General features: G+C 35.4%; 2 protein-coding genes and 1 long non-coding RNA gene across 6 annotated transcripts; 2 read left to right on the top strand and 1 right to left on the bottom strand.

Annotated features, from left to right (window-relative positions):
- The first annotated feature begins 5,092 nt into the window (after window positions 1-5,092).
- On the top strand, window positions 5,093-19,390 carry GSNAP (gamma-soluble NSF attachment protein). The gene is made up of 9 exons (XM_006836345.4): window positions 5,093-5,206; window positions 8,548-8,615; window positions 8,733-8,817; window positions 9,170-9,328; window positions 9,695-9,832; window positions 12,935-13,013; window positions 13,677-13,756; window positions 15,416-15,545; window positions 19,070-19,390. The coding sequence occupies exons 1-9, from the start codon at window positions 5,157-5,159 to the stop codon at window positions 19,169-19,171; spliced, it is 891 nt and encodes a 296-aa protein (XP_006836408.1). The 5' UTR covers window positions 5,093-5,156; the 3' UTR covers window positions 19,172-19,390.
- LOC148783026 (uncharacterized) lies at window positions 6,545-7,795 on the top strand. The gene is made up of 2 exons (XR_016048743.1): window positions 6,545-6,630; window positions 7,399-7,795. It is a non-coding gene; the product is annotated as an uncharacterized LOC148783026 (long non-coding RNA).
- A 161-nt stretch (window positions 19,391-19,551) lies between the features above and the next one.
- LOC18427293 (NAD(P)-linked oxidoreductase superfamily protein) lies at window positions 19,552-22,366 on the bottom strand. Of its 4 annotated transcripts, none has more exons than XR_016048742.1 (10): window positions 22,050-22,366; window positions 21,865-21,956; window positions 21,723-21,763; window positions 21,230-21,394; window positions 21,100-21,151; window positions 20,943-21,014; window positions 20,475-20,660; window positions 20,265-20,347; window positions 20,076-20,138; window positions 19,552-19,960 (listed from the first exon to the last, which is right to left on the bottom strand). XR_016048742.1 is itself a non-coding variant. In XM_020662974.2 (10 exons), exons 1-10 carry the CDS (start codon window positions 22,276-22,278, stop codon window positions 19,775-19,777), a joined length of 1,140 nt encoding a protein of 379 aa, XP_020518633.1. In that variant the 5' UTR covers window positions 22,279-22,366; the 3' UTR covers window positions 19,552-19,774. The 4 variants fall into 4 exon arrangements, 2 of the variants coding, with proteins under 2 accessions (XP_020518633.1, XP_006836409.1); XR_016048741.1 differs by having other exon boundaries at window positions 20,475-20,642; XM_020662974.2 differs by having other exon boundaries at window positions 21,129-21,151.
- Between the last annotated feature and the right edge of the window lie 1,714 nt (window positions 22,367-24,080).

Here is a 24,080-nt window from a genome sequence, read left to right as displayed (position 1 = left end):
CATTGGCAGTGAATGGTGTGTTATGTGGGATGACAAAGTTCTATACAATTTATTGGGTATATTTCCTCTTTTTTAATGATTTAGGTTATGTTGGGATTACCCATCTAAATTTTAGGGCTGAGAATTTATCTGATCTGGATCCAAAATCCGAATGTTGGATCCTATTTAGATCCGGATATAGATCCAAGATTTGGATTTAAAATTTAGATTTGGATTAAAAATTTACTATTCGGATCGGATCCAACCCGATTTTTAAATAGTAATATATATATATATATATATATATATATATATATATATATATATATATTGGTATTTATTTATTAATTTATATACATAATGTGTATTATTTTTAAAACATTTAGAAGACCTAATCCATATCCCTTGTATAATTTTATGATCTAGATCTGGATCCAGATATAGATCTAATGTATACTTTTCATATCTGGATCCGGATTTGGATGGATCCTGACCCGATCCGAAAAATTCTCAATCTAATCTAGAAGTTCTCGTTTCTATTCATTTCCTATTTGGACTGCCTCAAGTATTAAATCGTGTTGCTTTACCTCACCTATATTGGAAGGGAAATTTGTCAACATATACCTATGAGATTAACTATTTAATATTTATTCGTGTGTTTTGAAATAATATCAAATCACCATCAAAATGCACATAATTTTGACTTGAAATAGATTGAAATATTGCATAGTTGATATGTGAGGTGTACATTTATAAATTTCCCTTGTTTGAAAAACACCCACTTGAATGAGAATGTCTTTTAACCCCATCTCTAAGCCCCAATTTGGATTAGATTTTTTCAAAAAAGAAATTGCATTGTTTTTCCTTTCGCCTTTAAAAAGTGAAATCAATGTAGCTTGGTCCTCTCCACTATTCACATATATTAACTCCCTTTCGTGATTCTGCTTATTGACACGAACACATAATTTTGAAAAAAAATTGTTTTTCACCTTATCATCATCATTCAACCCTTATCCCAACTATTTGGAGTTGCGTTCTATCATTCTGTTCTACTAAGGACTCTACTATCACGCAGGGGAAATTTAGTTCACATATTTTGTATTAATTCCCCTCCTTAGTGGAGTTGTTGAGCCATCTACACTGATGCAAGTAACTCCATTGACGTTAAAGTCCCTGGTGCAGCCAAACGGGCCTAATCAATCACAGGTCAATAACAAGACTCCAATAGGCACCGGGTTCTTTCAGGAATCTCATAATGGGTGCAAATTGACTCATGAGAATGCTTCTTTAGCCATATTATTATGCAATTTGATAGTATATTTTAGGCTCAATTTAGATTCCTATTTACTAACGAATAATCTCGTTCTCTCCCCCGCCTGTTCATGAGTGGGAAAGGTCATTTAGTCTGCTGTCTTTATTAATGTATAGGGGTCATTTCTCTCTCACCTTGTACTATCAAGATTTATAAAAGATGTTTTTGTGTAGGTCATTTTTAGACTGAGGTGGCACAGGCATTGAATTTCCTTTGACAAACGATGTGGTGGCCTCTTAATATAATATTACTTTTTTTTTATTTATATTATTATTAAGGGATATGTATAAGGTTGCAATCTTATACAATCCAAGTAAGGTGCACCAGTAAATTTTATTATAAGATGTAATTATGATGTAAACAATAATTAGAATAGCCATATAATCTATGTACATCTCTAATTATGAATTTTTAAACTTAAAAAAAAGTAAATTAAGTAGAGCTATAAACTCGTGAAAATCTTGAAAATGGGCCTTATAGATAATGTATTGCAAGATACACTATTATTGGAACATAAAATATTTATTTTTTCATATATTTACGGATCTCGTTGTCAAGATGATCAATTAAAAATCTTTCCAATATCAAAACAACATTTTCTGATGGATTTTTGAAATGCACCTTAATTCTTCATTTTAAAGTTGTGACCTTATATAAACTTTATCCTTTTATTATTGTAATTATTTTGTTTTATTGCTTTATTTTTGTCTTAAAAAAAGAATAACTTGATTAGAACTTTCTCCCATAGGCCGAGAGAGAGAGAGAGAGAGAGAGAGAGAGAGAGAGATCCGGGTTTGTATTACTCTATCAGAGTTGTGCAAACAAAATCAATTGCATATATTTCCAATATAAATATGACAAATACATACACCCTTTATTACAGCTACCAACATGAGGATATCACAAGGGTAGGAGCACAGCACAATTTACTATGACACACAAAGTGCAATGAAAAACACAGAAATGAGACAGGAGCGGCAACTAACACAAATTCATGTGCTCAAGGCTCCCCAAATGAATACTAACTCAAGGCATGGAAATAATAAAAAGTGCAAGTAGACTCCCCTACAAGAGAGTTATGAGAATATAGAAGCATATGTGGGCCAATCAATATGTAGAACCTGGCCAATGAGAAACTGGCAGGTGGTGCTCTCAAGGTACTAAAATTGAAGAGATGTCCCCTGTGAGCCCCACATTGTCGATAGCGTGCGCGATATTATTTGCGGTGTCCGGAGCTTGAGAGAGTAGCGTGTCTAATAGGCAGCGAGCCGCTAAGCAAGTATTGTCACCGAGCAACGATAGAACAATGAGCATTGCTAACAAAAGAGCAGCGAGCCGCTAAGCAAGTATTGTCACCGAGCAACGATAGAACAATGAGCATTGCTAACAAAAGAGCAGCGAGCCGCTAAGCAAGTATTGTCACCGAGCAACTATAGAACAATGAGCATTGCTAACAAAAGAGAGATCTTGTGAAAAGCCATGAGGGCAAGAGAGAGGAGAGAGAAGGGCTAGAGAGGAAGGAGAGACCAGGACTAGAGAAGAAATTAGTGGTGAACAAGGGAGGGGGTAGGGGGATCCTTTAAACGCACATCCTTTTTTCCATTTTCTCACTCTAAAAACGCAATCTGTGGACGTGCATGCCATCTTCTACTATATTACTACATTAGGCACGCCTGGAAGATGAATTGCATTCCCAAAATTTATTTGGTTATATGCTCCTGCAGGAGCGCATTGTTCATTTATCCCATGATTAAAATCCATCTAGGCGTACACCCGGAATTATGCCAAAAGTAACTTCCTTGAAATGGTGACCAACCCAAAGAAAGAAACAAGAAAAAAAAGAAGAAGAAGAGAAAGTAAGATGAAAATATTATAAGCACTCATTTTGTGCCTCAAGAAAATAATGTCACTTCAAGTGTGAGTTCTTCTGTCTATCATAAACAGGCGTTAATATTTAATGGGATTTGTATATTATAAAATCATTTATCTTTGGTATAAGCTGGTCATAATTGATATTAATCATTTGATATGAAATTCGATGGGTGTATTTATTCCATTGACCAACCTCAAATTTCAAAAGAATTTTTTTTTGACTTTTGTGATACACCCAAGTTATTAAATTTCACATTGGAAGGTTATAAGTGATCGTGACATTTTTATATCAAAAGTAAATAGTCTTATTGTACACAATCCCATATTTAACTACGACGAGTTCAAAATTGAAATTTTTTTTATTTTAAAATACTCTTGACGTTTTAAATGTGGAGAAGCCATAAGGGCTAAAGAGATGAAGGAGAAAGAAGGGCTAAAGAGAGATAAGAGACTAGAAAAAAAGAGTAGAGAGGGTTGAGAATAAACTAGTGGTGAACTTGAGAGGGGTTGAGGGATCTTTATATATAAAGAAAGGGAGATGTTTAGAAGAGTAATATAACAATAGTTAGAGAGAAGAAGAAAAGTATTTGTTATAGTGGTTGGCTTCTTGGGTGAGACATTTAATTAATCCTCCCATCCACCATCTTTGTGTTTTCTCTCTCTAAACACACATCCTTTTTTTATTTTCTCACTCTAAAAACGCAATCCGTGCAGATGCGAAAACGTGCATGCCATCTTCTACTATTTCCTGTGTATTATAATTTCTTCTATTTTGTAGTTATTTAGCATATTATTGTTATTTTTATTTATTAGTGCAACAAATCTTACCCTTTCATGGATTGCTTCCCAAAAGATTAAAAAAAACCTCTCTTTATTCAATGTCACGAGGATTAGATTGGGCACCAAACTGGTGAAGGTTCTGATCTAGTTAAAACTAGGTACTAAAAAAAATATGAATAGTAATTTAAATATTGTAGTATATTAGACAAAAAAATTTTCCGCTTTGTTTAACCAATCCAACCAATTGAAACAAGTTGGTTAGACCGGTCAAAACTAGTTAAGTACTAAATTAATTAAATACTTGTTTTGATCAATTTTTTTACAAAACAATTTTTACTCTAGACCATACCTCCAAGACATCGGTCAATGGTATGACGATCAGATCATTTGATTTTGATAACTATGTCTCTATATTTTGAGAAAAATGATCTGAATGGCTTGATTGTAGGTCCATTCTTTCCCTCTTATGATCATCCACCCATTTATGGATGGCGATGACACTTGTGATCATATATGACATGTTATTTATCAATTTATTATGCATTAGGATAATGCAAAGAGAATGCTCAAAAGGCTTAGATGACAAAATGAAAAAAAGGCAAAGAGAAAGCTCAAAAGGCTTAGATGACAAAATGAGAAAAAATAAGATGATTTATGGTTTGATTTAGACTATGACCTTTGATAGAGTAGAACGGGGAACAAAAATCAGATAGATGACCCCAAATAATTGGCATTAGACTCAAATGATTATAGTGATAACTCAATATCATAAGCATTCCTAAAATTTTCTTTTAATTTCATCAATGTAAAAAAGTTTATATATAAATGCAAATTGATTAATTATATATATTAAAAAAATAACATCCTAAAATTGAATATAACATCCTAAAATTGAATATAGACCGTCTAATTTTTGTACCACCAAACAGATCAAAAGATTTTATTATCCCTTAAATTACTCATCAGCTGTATCCTAGTAAGCAAGTTTTTGCCCGAGGAAGCAACCGGAATAGTGTGCTCTGACGGGAGTAACTTTGTTGGGACTGTTTACGGTATTTCGGATAGTTTCAGAGGTAAATTTAGTCTTATGGAAAACTCGGATTTCTTCCATCTCGTTTTCGCCTTTTATACCGAGCCTGGAGGGGCAGAGGGAAAGAGAGAGGGGGGGGAGGGAAATTGGGCTTAGAGAGAGAAAGGCTTTGAGCTTTGAACAATGACGAGTACCCAAGAAGCGGAGAAGATGATGATCAAGGGTGACAAACTGTAAGTCAATGTATCTGTTGCCCATAATTTTTGTTTTGAATATTTCATTTGTGTATCTGAATTGTGAATCAAATGTTAATTATTCAAGTTAACTAGATTTCCATTGGCCATTTCCATCCATGAACATGAGAGGTTTCTTTTATTCATGAAAATGTTCTCTGTTGGTTCATTTTTTGTGGAAATTACTCAATCAAATGCTCTCTTATGTGTTGTTTTTCTTTGATAAACTCTGTTATGTGATGTTCAAATAAGGATTACTCGCTGTCCTTTCCTTTTTAATTCATCATTTTAGTTTATGATCCCACAAAAATTATTTCTAAAGATTAAGAATGAGTGAGAATATGGTAAATTCTTATATTGCGTAAGAGAAATTTTGGGTTTAAAAATTCGTGTAAATTGGGTATAATAGTCTGAGTACTAATATCAAAAGACTAGGGATGACGCAATCCATCTGCATAGATGAGAATACCGATAAAATTCATATATTGGGTATAAGAATTTAGAAACTGAATTGGGGTTCATCTTTGCTGACCTGGTGAATTCCTATTAATGAAACTGCACACATTGAATATGCAATAAGATGCATTCAACATTTGATAGCTTGGATTGAATTGTCGATCTCTTATGCTTTGTGCAATCATTGTACATGATCAAAAAAATAATCGACAACCTTATCAGAAAGAAAATAACCTGCATATACTAAGAGTTTTACTGCTCTTGATAACGTGGTCAGCATAAAGATGCTTTTGTTTAAGGCTTGCTTTCTAGGGTCCTCCTGAGGCAACCGCACACTAAATTTATCAAACTAAGATTGTAAAGCTTGTTTTAGATCAAAATCTTACAAATAACGATAGGAAATACGAACTAAGGATCTACACAAGATATCTCATAAGGTCCAATAGGCATTGTGAAGAACAAAATTTACTTTGTGAAGAACAAAATTTACTTTGTTCTTCTTTTATGGGGGGCGCTATTGAACTACTGTAAATGGGCTGACAAATCTCATTGTCATCATCTTTGCAATAGGCTGGGTCTGTTCGATCATCCTGCAACTATCAACTTTGTATCTCTCTAAAGGCCTATTTCTCTCAAATTTGACTGATATACGTATTTTCATCAAATTGTCTCCTTACTTGGAGGCGAAGTCTACCAAACCCCATATGTAGCTTGAGACAGGAAAAAGGGCAAGCCCAATGTGTGGTTTAAATCAAGAGTTTATGACTCTTGTTGTATGGATAGCTCCAATTAAGGGATTGAATATGCCTCCCGAATCTAAAATGGTGGCAATAAATGATCAATTCCTATAAGAAAATGACTCGTCCAGAAACACTTTGAGTTGAATATGTACATGCAAACATATGTGATTGCCTAAGAGCAACTGGGTGTGCAGATGACGCCAGAGGAGGAGTTTGCTGAGCTACCTGGTATGATACTCTAAAGCCTAATGAATTTCTTGAGCGTAGATGTGTAAGTGCAAACCATGTTTGGGAAACAGATGAAGCGATGCAATCTCTTATTTGAGCTAACATTTTTGGAGAAATGAACTCACGAGATAGTTATCACATACAGCAACATCGAAGTAGTATGGCTCAGGGCTACACTGCTTTGGCCCACCTAGATAGGTTCACCATCAAAGTACAAAAAGTAGCCCACAACCACACACGACTATTTTCATCATACCTCCCACTCTTCCCCCCCTCCCCTCCCCAGAAAGAGAGGAGGAGGTTGGGGGTTATATAACCCCCAAAACCGCTTAGAACCAATTTTTTTTGGTTCTAAGAGCTTACATCTAACTACTTTTATTTTTATTTTTATTTTTTTTAAATTTTTTATGGTGTTTGGGATGATTAAATCCAACAATGTCAAAATTGATTTTCTTTGTATTTGTGTGCAAAAACTTGTACGATTTTCTTGCAAATTCCAAGTTGATTTTGTATTCACTTTGGAAGGATTTTGGACAAAATAAATCTAACAACTTTTTGAGGGTTTGAAAGTGATTGAATAAAGAAAGTGATTGAATAAAGAAAGTGAAAATTTTAGTCGGTTTTGGATTTGGGACAAGATATAAATTAGGGAAACGTACTAAATTAAAATGCTTACTTTTATATAAATCACATATTTGTGCTATTCTTTATATTCTTGTAAATTTTAAGAATTTTTATTAATATCTCTATAATTGCTGCCCACATTAGAACTGATGCGCTGGCCTGGCATCCTAATCGAGCTGCATAGCCCATCAGATCCCCTACTGTATGGGATCCGCAAACTACATCTGATAACACAGGACTTAAGAAGTGAACCACAGGTGACTCCCCATATGCCGTGCAAACTTTGTAGGTTATGCCTTTTGATAATCCATATCTATGGATTATAGAAGAAGACTCAGCAAAACAAATATCCTTGGGGTTGGTTTCTTGAAAAATGAGAAACATAGGGATAACAACTCTAGGATCATAGCAGCATTAATCTTTGTAGGTTTCTCCATAACCAAAAAGACATGCATGGCTGACTTGGGTGATGAATCATCTTATCTATTGAGACCCATTGGCAAAAGAAGTGCAACGAAAAGCGTTACTCTGCCATAATCAGGTCAGTTCCTAATTGAAGGTTGAGGTAGTGCAACTTCTTTAATAACAGAACTCTAATCTTATTGACGTCATAATTACCCAAAAGACACGTGATCCATGGGTCTTTTACTCAAGGCATTTTAAAGTTCCTATGGTATATATTTGTTTGATCTTCCCAGCACCTGGATGCATACATATTTCCCCTACTATAATATGAGATTGTCTACAAAGAGACCATTTATTTTTATTACAAGGAGGTCACAACTATTCCTAGTCATTAGATGTCAAATTGGATGGCTTGGGGTGAGTCACGAAGTCCGAGAATTTCTTTATGTCTATTCAATGACACTCTTACAACCACCCATTTTGAAATTTCAAGGACAAGAATGATTGTGACCTCCTTGTACAAGAAATAAATGGTTTCTTTGTAGACAATCGTTTATAATGTCTCTAATATGTTCTAAGAAAAGGTTTTCTAGGAATTAGTTGACTGCTCATGTTATGCAATCCACTCATTTTTTAATTATGTCACACAAAACAGTGTGCGGGAAACATTTTGGTGGCCAGGGATGCCACTAATATTTTTTTTTGATGGAGTTAATGGTTTACTTTTTATTTACTTGGGCTGCACCGCATAGTGCCAGCGATGCGATCAGCCTATGGCACTAATATTTTGAGTGGCAATAGAAGCTTGGATGGATTACTAAAAACATTATAGGTTACTCCATCATATACATATCTGTTATAATTAGAGATGGTTTAAATATTTTGCAGAACAAAACTAAGTCTTACTAGGTGGAGTGCTGACTGGAGAAATGCCACGTCCCTGTACGAGAAGGCTGGTAGATATTTACCCTTATTGCTTGTTTCATGCGGGATTTGACTGTGGAATTCAATAACTGTGAAGTCTCTATAGCATTTTTCTGGGGTTATCTGCAATCTCTCTATTTTTTGTGTAGCTGTTGCTTTCAGGTACGCCAAGGAAAATGAGAAAGCAAAAACAGCATTTGAGAAAGCTGCAAAAGGACAGGAGATGCTCTCATCGTATCCTAAAAAGCTTTTGCAATTTCCACAGCTTGATTGGTCTAGCATGAAACATTAATGCTACACTTGCCAATCCAAAGAGGAAAGGGAAAGTATACTGTGTTCCAATTGGCTTTGGTTTTGGATAATCACTATCTGAGGAAATGTAAGAATGGTGATGGGGAGAGTGTGGGACTCGCCTTTGGGGTCACATGCTCTCTCTTTCCCCCCCCGGGTCTCGCATCCCCCCTCTTCTTTCTTCTCATTTCATTGAATGGTGAATGACCCTATTGGACTAAGAATTTCATAGTCCATTAGATAGTAGTAGAACTATCTTGCGAAAAAGAAAAGTCGTCCTTTACTAGCCCTCTAGTCCTTGGGATGCAGCCAAACACATGGAGTCAGCTGGTGCTATAGCTAAGGATCTTGGCAACTGGAATGAGGTTTCTGACTTTTATAGGAGGGCATCAGAGTTGTACAATGAGTGTGGAAGATCACAACCTGCATCTGATGCTCTTGCTAAGGGTGCACGGTAGGGACTTGCCTTCTTGGGAAAATATATTAATCCAATGACTGATGGTATACTTATAGTACATAGGGCTCATTAGTTGTTACTATCTGATAAAATGATGTACAACAATGGAGAGAGTAGCTTCATGAGAACAGGATTTGACCCCAATGTTGGGCCTCTCTCTCCATCACCCTTCACTGTTTTATTGGATGATGTTGACCCGTTGGGCTTTACTTTTTTCTTAGTCGACTGGATACTTATGTTGCATTGTTAAGATGTTCTCTTTTGTTCAAATGCATTGTTTGATTCCAGTATGGCTAGAATTTCTAGTTAGCTTACCTTGATAGTCTGATAGCTTTCGCTGTTCATGACGATACAATATTACAGTTCTCTAGAAGATGCTGCACCTGATGAGGCTGTTCGAATGTATACTGATGCCTGTGCCATCCTGGAAGAGGATGGAAAGGAACAAATGGCATTTGACTTGTATCGTGCAGCAACAAGCATTTATCTGAAACTTGAGAGGTAAGAAGTTATCACGTTTCACATAATTGATTATTCATGAGAATCCACATCTTTTTTTTTTTTTCTCTTTCCTCTTTCCATGATAAAATTTTGTCATTTGTTTTTCTGCTGAATGTTATGAAATTGAAGAAGATGTAAATGAAGAAATTTTGAGTTATTCAAGGCCCCCCCACCCCAAAAAATAAAAAATAAAAAATTTTGAGGTTAGTTTCCTTAGTTGATTGGGTAATTTGGGCTAGGTCTAAGGTATGGTAATATTAGAAACTCCTATTGATGTAAGGAATTATACTTCTCACTCAGTTGTATGGAAATGAAACAAAAATGAAACAACGTATTGGAAATATTTGTTTATAAACTACAAATTTATTTTCTACAATAAATTAAGTTCCATGTGTTTACGAGTTTTTATTTTGATTTTTCACCTTTAGGCATGTACACATGTTCTGATGTGCCAGGATAAATTTGCTTCATCATTCTTTGTCAACAAGTGCATGCTAATTTATCTAACATTTTAATTGGCTTAGTTGACCTGATTTTGTTTAGTCTCATGTGGCTGTATTTTTTGTTCCTAACAGGAAATTGCAACTTTATTATTACTTGATTATTCACTGTTTGATTATTCATTATTGTTGCTTCAGTCATAGGTACCGGGATCTCCCAACTTGTTGGCGATGCCGGCAATCCCACGATCCTGGAGCTGGACCTTGGGTGGATCCCGCTCCCATATGGGGGGAACATTATCCCCATCCCTTAGAGATTGGTTTATATGAATGACATGCATGTTGGATTGATCTTTTATTAGGAATCAATCGTAAATGCGATTCCATTAAAAAAAGAAAGCAATTATATTGCAAAATCATGTTCTGTACTTCTGTATATTCTTCAAAGAGAAAATATATGCTTTCACCAGATGGTATATCATGCGATACCAAAAAGTTGGGATATAGCACTGTAACGACCCTAAATTTTTAGAACTGATCAAATAATAATAATGAATGTGATAACCCTAAAATCTTTTTTTTATTGGAAAATAATAGTGCGCATAATAATAATATTAGTAATAAAATAAAATAAAAAAATAAAAAACAAAATAATTATACGAAGAAATACAATTTTTCTGATAGCCCATTGTACTAATAATACACCATGGGACCATTGGTTTAGAAGAAACTTCATATTTTTGGACCAGTTTCATAGTGGACCTTTTTTTCCTAGCGTGGTCCATGAGGACCACTCTTTCTTTTTACCCCTCCTTAGTTTCACGTGTTAGTTAAGGTTTTTCCTTACCCATCATGTGGCATGTTACTATGCATATGGGATGGGTACTTAATACACCTCTAAAAAGTCACCTCTCCTTCCCTCAATGTGGCAGCCCACAAATAAGGGTATCCTTCTCTTACAACAGCTCATACCAATAACTCTTCATCTCTCTCTCAACGTGGCAACCTATCTCATTTAAACTCTCACTCCCTCTCCATGTGGCAGCCCCATCTTCTTGAAACAATCTCTCCCTCTACATGGCTGCCTGAAGTTTCACTCTCATTCTCTCCAGAATGTAACAGCCCTAAATTTTTAGAACTGATAAAATAATAATAATAAATGTGATAACCCTAAAATTTCATTTCTTCATATAAGTATTTTGTTTTTATTTTTATTTTATTTTATTACTATTATTATTATTATGTTCACTATTATTTTTCACTTTTAAAATTATATATCTTATATAAAGGATAAGGTGCCACGTTTGGTGAGAAAGAGAGCGTTTAACTATGAATTGCCATGTTGAGAGAGAGAGAGGAAGAGTTATTAGTATGTGCTGTTGTAAGAGAAGGATACTCTCATTTGTGGGCTGCCACGTTGAGGGAGGGAGAGGTGACTTTTTAGAGGTGTATTAAGTACCCATCCCATATGCATAATAACATGCCACATCATGGGTAAGGAGAATGCTTAACTAAAACGTCAAACTCAGGAGGGGTAAAAAGAGGGAGTGGTCCTCATGGACCACGCTAGGAAAAAATAGTCCACTATGAAAATGGTCCAAAAATATGAAGTTTCTTCTAAACTAATGGTCCCATGGTGTATTATTAGTACAATGGGCTATCAGAAATTTTTATTTCTTCATATAATTATTTTGTTTTTATTTTTATTTTATTTTATTACTATTATTATTATTATGTTCACTATTATTTTTCAGTAAAAAAAATATTTTAGGGTTATCACATTTGTTATTATTAATGTTCACTATTATTTTTCAGTAAAAAAAATATTTTAGGGTTATCACATTTGTTATTATTATTTTATCAGTTCTAAAAAAATTTAGGGTCGTTACAACCGCCCCAACATGTTGGGATCGAGATCCCTAAAACTCAGGCATATTGACAGTGTTCCGAACATCGGGCGCTTCTAGCCTATTATGATCCCACACTCCGGTCCCGCTTCTGATTCCAACAAGTATTGCTTCAATTATTTCCAAATTTTAGTATTAAAGTGAGAAGGGAAACCGCCTCGGCCTTATTGGCAGTGTCACTTGTACCCAGAGGACCCACATAGATGATGTGAGCATTTGCTAAATTGACTCTGATAGCTCCCCCAACACCGGAGGAGTATGGCCATATCTTTAGTAACATAAGTGGTGTGTGGCCGGGCTTTATCTGGTTGCCTACAGCCTTGAGATGTAACATGTTTAACGAGAGCATGGTTGACAAGATTTTGTTTCTCTGCATGCCATGATTAAATGCATTTTATTGTGAACGGTCTTGTTCTCTAGCTTTAGAGTATTCTTGTCAGTGGAAATGCTTTAATTACATCGGTTTCACCTCTAATGTTAATCTGATTCGTGGTTTTCTAGCTTATAGCCTGATAAGTTCCTATATGTTATTGACAAGTACTTATCTTGGATTCGCATTGTTTTGCTTTCATGGAGGGATGCGTTCTGCTAGTTTTTAGTTTTTTTATTGAATTGGCATACTTAGATGTAAATTTCAGAAGTCGAACTGTTTCTAGGCTTTCCTTTTCTGAAGAGCAAAATTTCTAATTGGTGTATTTATTCATCTTCTGATTATCAGCAGCTGGTCTTTGTCTTGCATGATTGTGTAAATGCAGGTACACTGATGCCACGACTTGCCTGTTGAGGTGGGGCTTAGCTGCCGATAAGTGTGAAGCTGTCAATAGTCAATGCAAGGTGCTTAGATTTTATATATCTTTGGTTAACATGAATTTTACTCTGATGTGTAAGCCCATAAAGATATTTATTTTCTACTCTCTTATTGGATTGTCCGATAATGGTTCAATTTTGTAAAATAAAAGTCATTTCAGAAACGCAAATAGTTTATTTCTAATTCCTTATTGAAGCTAAGAAATTGATTGTTATGATAGCTATTTCTAATTTCCCTAATGAAGCTAAGAACTTGATTGTTATGATAGCTATCTTATCCTTGATAAAGGAAAACCAGAAATATTTATGGGGCATTAGATCTTGAGTTTGTTCTTCCGTGAAATAACCAGACTTTGATAGATGGTTATAAAACAATCACTCTGAAGTTCGAAATAGACAGGAGATAGAAATATGCAGAACCATCCTTTTATTGCAATACCATACCGCATATTGCCAAAAATATGATCATAATAACTTTTGATTTCAGAATTCTGTACCTTTAATGCGTAGTATGATTGTTTTCAGCAGATTCTACATTTTTTAATCTATCTTTTTTTTTAACTTGAAGTTTGGGTGTATTTTAGATACTTTATAGAGATAGGTATGCTCAGAATATGGATATAGAAACATTTATTTTGGGGATAATTATGTATGTTATATTGACTGACATGGCTGGGTTGTTGGTTGCAGGCATATTTGAGTGCCATCATAGTGTACCTTTATTCACACGACTTCAAGCAAGCTCAAAAATGTCATAACGATTGCTCTCAGTGAGTTCTCTTCAAATTTACAACTTCACTTCCGTTTTTGGTTTTTATTTTTTAAGAAGGAAGTTGGAATATGAAATGGAAAATGTGCATTACTTATCATCCCATGCAGCTGGAGGTAGAGGTTTGTCTTTTTTTTTTTTTTTTTTTGGGGCTGAAATTTGTTATGTTTTGTCCAACGTAAATCGGTACCCTGATTCCATTTGGTCACACAAGGTGCCTTGATGTCACATGTCGAGCACGTCACCACTCCGTAGATTGACTCTTTTTTTTTTTTAAATCCTCCAGTAAAACGCACACCACACCACATGGGCCTTGCGTACAATACGACGCCTCACACATGTCATGCTTTTGCCCAAGCGCCATGTTAAACCTCTTTTATAATGACTTTGCCTTCTAAAAATGTTTGATGTGGGACTATTCGCTGTCCCTAAACCTTGCTCTATTATAAAGGGAGGTTTAAAATAGTGGGCTTGTCTCGTAGCGTGCACATAACTTGGGGACTTTCTTTAAAATTTAAACCTTTGCCGTCCGTTACTTTTGTCTCGTAGCACATATTTTTTGTTTTGTAGCGTACAATTTTGTTATCATATGTTATACCTCAACACATTTTTTTTATTTTTGATTTTTTATGTCGTTATTTTCTATTTTAAGGTTACTTCTTTTTAATCTCACAATATTGAAATTTAGAAAGAGTTTTATTTTTTTATGTCCTATAATATGGAGGTGATTTCTAATAGTTTTTTAACTATGTTTATTATAATATTATAATTAATAATTTACATTGATAATTAAATCTTGTATGTTATTTGTAATTTATTTGCATTATAAGCTACATAATATATTATTTTTCTTATAGTTCTAAATAAGAAATTTTAAATTAGATGATCTTATAGGACAAATTTTAAATTTATTTTTATTTGTATAGTAAATAATTATAAAATATATATCAACAATTCCAATTTCAGTATATAATATCATAGTTAGTTAGGTTGTGATAATTTGGGGTGAGTAAAGCGATTTAATAGAAGTTTGATACTTTAATGTGATATTAATTTAACTTTATAAAGAGTATTATTTTTCTAAATCTTATAATATAGAAGTATTTTTTCATATTTTTTAATAATTTTGATGTAATATGATAATATCATATTACAGTAAATAATTATATAGACATCCAGACACGAAAATATCTCAGTATTCACCTATTTTTACAAAGGAATGAAAGTATATAATGACCGCTTCTAATTTTTTTTGGAAACTAAAAAACACATTTTTTAGAGAATTATAGTGATTTTTTGAAAAATGTTGAGACGAAATTTGCCGATTCGGCCGATTCCCCAATCCGATACACCGATTCCCCGATCCGACACGGGTATAGGTGTGACCGATTCGAGTCACCGATCCGTTTTCTTAAACCTAGGTTTTGTCAGTATTTTATCCATGTGGTCCTTTAGTCAGCATTTTGAAGCCAGTGGCATCTGCATGTCTTCTCTCTAGTTTTTTTTGCATTTGCGCAAACCATGATATGCTAGAGATTTTCATTTTTTTTTAATACGTTTCTTTTTTTTTTTAACAACTGTTGTATTGAGTAAAGATTATACAAAAAGATGGATTTTCAGTTTCCTCATTACTCAAATAGAATCATTGTTCCATTTTCAGGATTGAAGCTTTTGTTGGGAGCGACCAAAACCGTTGTGCAGTTAGACTCTTGGCAGCGTATAAGGAAGGTGATGTTGAGGAGATAAAGCGCATCGGTCAGTCGAGCACCATCTCTCAACTTGATCACATGGTAATATTTTCAAACTTGTTGCAGATCACATCACCCCTATGTCATTTACATACTTTTAGCCTCTCTCTCTCTCTCTTTCTCTCTCTCACTCACTGTAGGTCTTTGGAGTCTGAGATACATACTGCGTATACGATCATCATCATCATCATAGCCTTTTTTCAATTAATTGAGGTTGGCTACACGAATCCTAGTCTGCCATTTTACTCTATTAAAGGCCATACCCTCGTGAGGCCATAAGTCCCCATATCTTTTTGGACTGTTTCCAACCACGTCTTTTTGGGCCTATTCCTGGCCTTTTTCAGTCATTCTATTTGAACTAACTCGCACCTCCTAACAGGTGCTGTACTTGGTCGGCGCCATACATGACCAGCCCATCTAAGTCTACTCTCTTTCATCTTATCGCCTATTGGTGTGATACCTAAATTCTCCCGATGGATTCATTTTGAATTCTATTCCTTCTTGTCTTGTCACTAATCCATCTCAACATCCTCATCTCCGCTATACTCATTCTACGGGAATATTATTTTTTATCCGTCCAATATTCTGCCCTATAGAGCAAAACTGGTCTCACAGCTGTCCTATAGAACTTGCCCTTGAGCTCTATTTGTATGCCGCGATCACATAAAATTCTAGTTGCACATCTCTATTTCGCCCATTCAATCTCTCAATTTTTTTGGATTATCGACCCAAGATATCGAAAGTGCGGTTTTTTTTGTACTTCCTGGCCATCAATCTTAACTACTTCCTCATCTCTGCTCTTATTATTACTAAACTTACATTTCATATACTCTGGTTTTAGTCCGACTAATTGTTAAATCCTTGGATCCTCGAGCATCCTTCCAAAGTTTTAACTGTGTTAACGCCATTTTGGGTCTCATCGATCAAAACCATGTTATCTACGAAAAACATGCACCACGGTACCTCATCCTGTAGGTGCCTAGTTAAGTCGTCTATAACTAAGACAAAGAGGTACGGGCTCAATGTTTACCCTTGATGGTAGACTTATTATCTCTGAAACTCACTCGCCTCTCCACTAGTTGTTTGTACACTAGTTATCGCTCCATCGTACATCTCTCACCAAGTCGATTTAGTGTCTGAAAACTCCTTTCTTTTCCAACACATGCCAAATCAAATCTCAAGGTACTTCATCATAAGCTTTCTCTATAGTCTAGACCAATAAAAACCATGTGGAGGTCTTTTCCCTTCACCCTAAACTTCTCAATCAGTTGCCTAAGTCGGAAAATAGCCTCAGTTGTTGACTTTCCTGGCACAAAATCAAATTGGTTTTCAGATACAATAATTTCATGCCTTAATTGTTGCTCAATCATTCTCTCTCATAGCTTCATAGTATGACTCATAAGCTTGATCCCTCGATAGGTCGCACAATTCTGTATGTCTCCTTTCTTCTTGTAAATAGGTACCACAATACTTTTCCTCCATTCATCTAACATTTTCTTTGTTCGCAACAACTTGTTGAACGGTTTTATCAGCTTGTCAATGCCAATATCCCCCATGTGCTTCCAAACCTCTATTGGGATACTGTCTAGTCCTAAAGCTTTTCCTATCTTCATCTTTTTCAAAGCTTTTTTCACTTCTGACATCCTAATCCTATGAATATCTTTATGATCTCCGCCCGCATTTGTACCAACAATTCCTTATATCGTTATGTTCCCATTGTGTTCGTCATTTTATAATTTTTGAAAATAAACTCTCCACCTTTCGTTGACCTCGTCATCCTTCACTAAGACCCTTTGATCCTTACTCCTAATGCATTTAATATCATTTAGATATCTACACTTTTTCTCTCATATTTTTGCTAATTTGAAGATATATTTTTTACTTTTTTTTGTTCACAGTTTATTGTATAGATTATCATATGTCTTAAGCTTAGCTTTACTTACTATTTGTTAAAGCGTTTTTCTTAGCATTTTTATATTTTTCTAAGTTTTGATTGTTTCTATTACATTGGCAAGTTTTATAGCATGATCGTTTTTCACTAATGGCCTTCTGAATCTCATCACTCCACTACTAAGTTTATCGGTGTTTCTTTTCCCTTTCTTCTAAGACTTTTTTTACCATTTTCTTGATACAGTCAGCCATTTCATTCCATATTACATTGATATCATGATCAGAGTTCCATTTTCCTTCTTCAACTAATTTATCCCTAAATAATTCTATTTTTTCATTTATTAAATTCCACCACCTAGTTCTTGGACATCCATTACTTTCACCCCTTCTCTTCCATATCTTTATGCAAACATACATAACTATGAGCCTATGTTGGGTAGTTAAACTCTCGCTTAGGATAACCTTGCAGTCTTTACATACCTTCTTAACTAGGAAGAGGTCTATTTGGCTTTGATGTGATCCACTTTTATAGGTGATTAAATGTTCATCTTGCTTTTTAAAGTAAGTGCTTGCTAGTGCTAGGTCATAGGCCTTATCAAAATCTAGAATAGCTTCACCCATCTCATTTCTTTCCCCAAAACCATATCTTCCATGTACCCTTCATATACTTTACTATCATTCCCTACATGACCATTTAAGTCTCCTCTTAAAAAGGTTCTTTATCCATTTGGTATGTCTTGAACTATTCCATCTATGTCTTCCTAAAATTCTCTTAATTATATCATTTATTCTTACTTGTGGTGCATAAGAACTAATTACGTTAATTATCTCTTTCTCTAATACAAGTTTAATCAATAAGAGCCCATCACCTATTCTTTTGCCATTAACTACTTTATCTTTTAAATCTTTGTCTACTATTATGCATACTTCATTTCTATTATTATTTTTTCCTGTATACCAAAATTTATACCCATCCATTTCTTCACTTTTTCTCCTGTCCATTTAGTTTCTTATAGACAAATGATGTTTACTCTCCTTCGTCTCATTGTATTAACTAACTCCGTATTCTCACTTGTAAGCATTTCTATATTCCATGTGGCTAGGCAAATCCTATTCTCTTGGACTAGTTTCTTTACCCGTGTTCATCCATGTGGCTAGATGAGTCCTATTCTACGTGTAGTATGCTATTTGTATACTACACGAAGGTCTTCGCTGTCCAATCTCAATGACAAACAGCAAAGATGGACTATTCAACGGTTCATTATCGTGGAATGAACCGTGGAGAGCACAAGTTTATGAACATTATACTGCATTTGGTATGTTATGTGATCCCATAGCTCTATATTTTTGGAGCATGCTATTGATTATGTCAATATTGCTGTATTCAAAGCTTAGGGAAGTAAATGAATTGTCCATTTGGAGCAAAGCTTTTATTTGCTGATTTTGTCTATTGCCCTTCTGTGTTTCTTGCAAACAATTCGTGCAGATTATAAGGCTTGCATTTGGTATGTTATGTGATCCCATAGCTCTATATTTTTGGTGCATACTATTGATTATGTCAATATTGCTGTATTCAAAGCTTAGGGAAGTAAATGAATTGTCCATTTTGAAGCAAAACTTTTATTTGCTGATTTTGTCTATTGTCCTTTTGTGTTTCTTGCAAACAATTTGTGCAGATTATAAGGCTTGCGAGGAAATTGCCTACAGGTGAAGTGAGCTCACTCAATGTTGAAGACAAAGGGGAGGAGGAACCCCTGGATGAAAATGATCTTACCTAAGTTTACATAAAGTCCCTAGCTTGAGAAAGTGTGAGAAAGATCTTTACAAGCAGATCAAATCACAGGTACACGCTTCAACATTGAAATCTTACACTCATTTAATATCTGTGTGCACGCACTTTTATGTGTATGTGTGTGTGAGAGAGATGTCATTGTATGTAGCACAGACCATATACCCAATGCATTTGTATTCAAAATATAATTACTAACACTTCTTGAGATTGATCTTCTTTTCCATTGCTTGTATTGGAAACCACGTACTGTTGAATCTAATCTCATCTTCTCGATCCAATAGAGGGAGAGCCGCATGTGAAAGAGAGAGAGAGAGAGAGTGGGAGAGAGAGAGAATTGCATGTGTATATCAAGGACCACTCATCGGATTTGATAGAAATGTTATGCATTATGGCATATCAACATTTATAGACATATAATCCTCAGTGCCCGAGAGAGAGGAATACCCACCGGGGTAGAGGGGATGCATTTGTAATCTGAACTGTTCTATCAACTGTAATTTCAAACATATTGGTAATTTCAAACAACTGTAATTACAATCTTTGTTCTATCAACTGTAATTTCAAACATATTGGTAATTTGTATACTGAGCTACAATCTCTCGACTGGGAATCCAATGACTGGTCTTATTGTTGAAGCCAAAGACCGAAGCTTTGAGACCTCGTCGTCTGAGAGTTTCCAACAGAGAGCACCTGCAAACTCTTTAGCCTGTTCTGCATTCTTTGCACCAGGGATAGGGATCACATTCTCCTGAGCTATCAACCAGTTCAGGGCAACCTGCATGGAAGAGAGGAATACTCTGAGAAATAGTTGAGTCATTCTCAAGAGAGCTCGAGTAGAATCATATTTGAAAGAGAATAGCTACTGAGTCTAGGGGTAGGGAGAGAGAGACCTGAGTTGGGGTCTTCCCATATTTCTGCCCAATTTCCTTGATTTGATCCAGTAATGGACCCAACTGCAGAAAACAAACCAGTTTTATATGAGCATTTTTACACAGAGAAACGCTAGAAAGAGAGCAGCATTTTTACAGAGATAAAACGCACGATAGAAGAGAGAGAGTACATGGTTTAATGGAATTTACCTGAGTGAGAAACTCTGGTGTGTATATGCGGCCTCGTGGACCACTGGGAGGGTTTTCTGGTGTATACTTTCCCGTAAGAATACCTGAAAATCAATCACAGTAAGGAATACAAATTTACTCACAAATGTTTTGCTATTACTACCTTAATGTGGGTTTTGTTAGAGAGAGAAACAATATCTTTGGATTATTATTAAGTTAGAGAGATAAAACCTTGGGCTATGGGAGAGTAAGCAATCAAAGTGATGCCCAGTTCATCACAGGCAGCTTTCACCCCATTTTCCTCTGGTGCTCTGTATATAAGGCTGTAATTCACCTGGTTCGAAGCCAGAGGAATTCCGCGCTTCTTTAGCTGATTGTACGCTTCTCTTAAACGCTTCTCTGTGGCAAATTGTAAGCCTAAAGAATTATTTTCAACATCAACATCATCTCTCTCTGTATAACAACATGACCATGGCGAAGGCTTTTCATCCTCTCTCTCTCTCTCTCTCAACATGACCATGGGTCTCTCTCTCTAACAACATGACCATGGGGAAGGTTCATAACTTATTTCTAGTTAGGCTTTTTGCTCTGTGAAGACTTCCTCTCTCTCCCTCCCTCCTCTCTCTCAACATAAGGATTGCCAATTTTTCTTTGTTGGGATTGGTTAAGAGAGAGAGAGAGAGAGAGAGAGGCATTTACCACTGTAATTTGACACACCAACAGCCTTTACGAGGCCTTGCTCCACAGCATCACCTAATCCATCAATGTACCCTGAAAATTATTCAGCGTTAAAGAACACTATTTATCATTGAAGAAAATGGTCAGCATCATATAGATTTCTGTTTATTTTACGTACAAAAAACGTGACAACCTCTTGAATCCTACCTTCATTTCCCCATATTCCTGGCCTGAAAGAAGAAATACCATTCGTATCAGGTCTAGAGAGAGGAAGTTTTTTTTTGTAGAGAGAGAGAAAGAGGTTTTACCAATGTAGCTGGTAGAGCTCTACAACGGGAAGTTGGAGACGAGCTAGTGATTCTTTCAGAGCAGGAACAACACTCCCTCGGCCTAATCTCCATGGCAAAGCAGCAAATTTGGTTGCCACTGCTATATCCACTTCTGCCTCTCTCACTTTTCTTTCCTTTATAAACCTATACATAAAATGCCATGTCATTGCTCTCTCTCTCTCTCACACACATACGAACACAAACCAAGAATTGAACAAAACTCCATGCATGGATCACCCACAAAGAGGGGTAAGTCAGAGATCATCCTCTCTCTCATACACACACACCAACAACAACTAAGGATTGAACAAAATTCTATGCATAGAGCACGCAGGAAGAGGGGTAAATCAGGGTTCTAAATGTTCACCATCACCATGCTCTCTCTCTCTCTCTCTCTCTCTCCTGGGGTTTCCTTCATCATTACATAGAAAATAATGGAAATTGTTCATCATTTTCTAAACCCTCAGATTACCTTCCGAGCAACGTTTCGGAATTCACAGCACCAAATGAGAGCTGCCAAACAATTGCACATACAACCGCTTAGAAAGTTTGGAGAGGCGAGAGACAGGCTAATGGATAGTAAGAGATAAAATAGAGAGAAATAGAAAGCTGACCCTTGATCCATAAACCTCTGCAGTGTCAAAAAAAGTAACGCCATCATCAATGCTTGCATTAAAGGCAGCTTTGGCGGCCTTCATTTTCCTATCTGAAACCCCATTAACCAACTGTCATCCAAAAGCCATCAACTACCTTGGCTTTTAGAGAGAGAGAGATAGAGAGAGAGAGAGAGAGGTCTTACCATCCCATTCGAAATTGTTCCAGTAGCTTGTGTCCCCCCATGACCAGGCCCCTATCCCAAGCTTGGTGACCTTCAATTCGGACCCACCAACCTTAACCTTCCCTTCTCTCTCTTCTTCCTCTTTACTCACTGTGGCGACATTATCAGTTGCAGAAGAAGCTTTTATCAACTGTTTCTTTCCTCTCCTTTGAAAAACACAGAAACCCAAGTTGCTCAATTGCAGAGCCATGGATGTTGGGTTTTCTCACTTTACTCTGAAACTTTTCATTCCCTCTTCATTATATCAAGTTTTGTACTGGATTTCTTGAGAGAGAGACGAGGAACGCATGGTCCAAGTTTCCTTTTATCTGGGCCGTCCTCTGCAGTGCATGACAGGTGGAAGTTCCTTGGCGCTTCAGATGTGGAAATGGCTCGTCCACATGAAGAGAGGTTGGTATCCTCTAAAAGCTTCTAGGATCCGTTAAATCCTAGCCGCCTATTTGGCGAAAATGCGTCGAGAAAGTGGGCTCATTCACTGTTTGCTGCATCCGGTTATTCGGAGCGTGATTATAGTTTTTGGACTACCTTAAAATAAGGAAATTGTACACCATGACCCATTTCACAATTACTTAGAAATTTGATAGTTTCGTGTGTCACAAACTCGCATAAGTCTTTCTTTTGAAGTTCAAGTCTGGTCAATTGGATAAAAGACGCCACTTAATTTCATGTTTAATGGTCAAGATTAATTGTGATTATCTTGTATCAAAAGTAAACAATCTCATTTTATATTTTTTAAAAAATAAGACCCATGTTTATCTCGAGACCTACTAAAAATTATAGTTATGGTGTTTGAAAGCCTTCAAACCGATTATTTAAACCTTAATTAATATACAGAAAAGTATAAAATGAGACAATTTACTTTTTTTTACAAGGTGAGACATTAATCTTGACCATTAAATGTGAAATTGGGTGGCTGCAATTTTTCTATTGACCCGGCTCAAACTTCAAAAATTTTTTTATCGAACTTTGTGATATATCCAAGCTATCAAACTTCGTATCGGATGGTTGTAAATAATTGTGACCACCTTGTATCAAAAGTTAATGGTCTTACTACATACAATCGCTGGTCATAGATCCATAACATCTATACCATTTTTTGAGCTACAACGTTTTACACTAGTTGGTGAAAATAGATTTTAAAATCTTCTTATAGGGATTTCCCATGCCTGAAGTATTTTCCTGACAAGATTTTGAAGTGAGGCTTAACTTCATCAATAACGCCTAGGCCTTATAGAATTGCATCCTATAATTTTTGACACTCGTTATTAAAATACTAAAAATTTGTCAAAAAACCTCTAAAAAATGAATTATTTAACATTTTACTTTTTTGCAATTATTCTAGCTCATGATTACATGTCTTTTCATGGGTATTTTGAAACTATATAAAAAAAGAAAATTGTTTCATGCGGGCTAGACCGCATTTCTACATATGCGGTCTAGATGGTGTAAAGGATGAATTTAAAGATGGATGCAAGTATGTGTTTCATCTAAAAAGAATAGAAACCAAGAGTCCAAATGTTTTCTTAGTAGAATTATTATTTTTAGTTTTTAAAATTTATGTATTTTTTCATATTCATGATCTCAAAGTTAGAGGTTACATGTCCTTAAAAATTAAGCCTTAAAATATATCTCAAAAATAGATTTATTAAGAGGCCCGCATTTCTACATATGCGGGCTTGGTTGCATAGAAACCGGATCCAATGAAAAATTATGAATAGAAAGTTAAGTAATTGTATTTGGATTAAGGAAATCTATCAAATCGCCTATGAGAGATGAACCATTTAACACTTTGCTCTTATCTTTTCATTTCTTTCAAAATACCTATGGAAAAACACATGGTTGGTCTTATGTCTGAATAATTCCAATTGGGCAAATTGTTAAATACTCAATGTCTAACTAGTATTTCGAATATATTTTACTTTGAATAAATCTCCCTTAAATCAAATTCTATTATCTAGAAAACAAACAGCTTGGATATTACGATTGAATGTT

Source organism: Amborella trichopoda, chromosome 2, assembly GCF_054954075.1.
Source record: "Amborella trichopoda isolate Santa Cruz 75 chromosome 2, AtrichopodaSantaCruz75HAP2 v2.0, whole genome shotgun sequence".
Lineage (NCBI taxonomy): Eukaryota > Viridiplantae > Streptophyta > Magnoliopsida > Amborellales > Amborellaceae > Amborella > Amborella trichopoda.
Note: the sequence above shows the minus strand (reverse complement) of the source record. Positions and strands in the feature narration are given on the sequence as shown.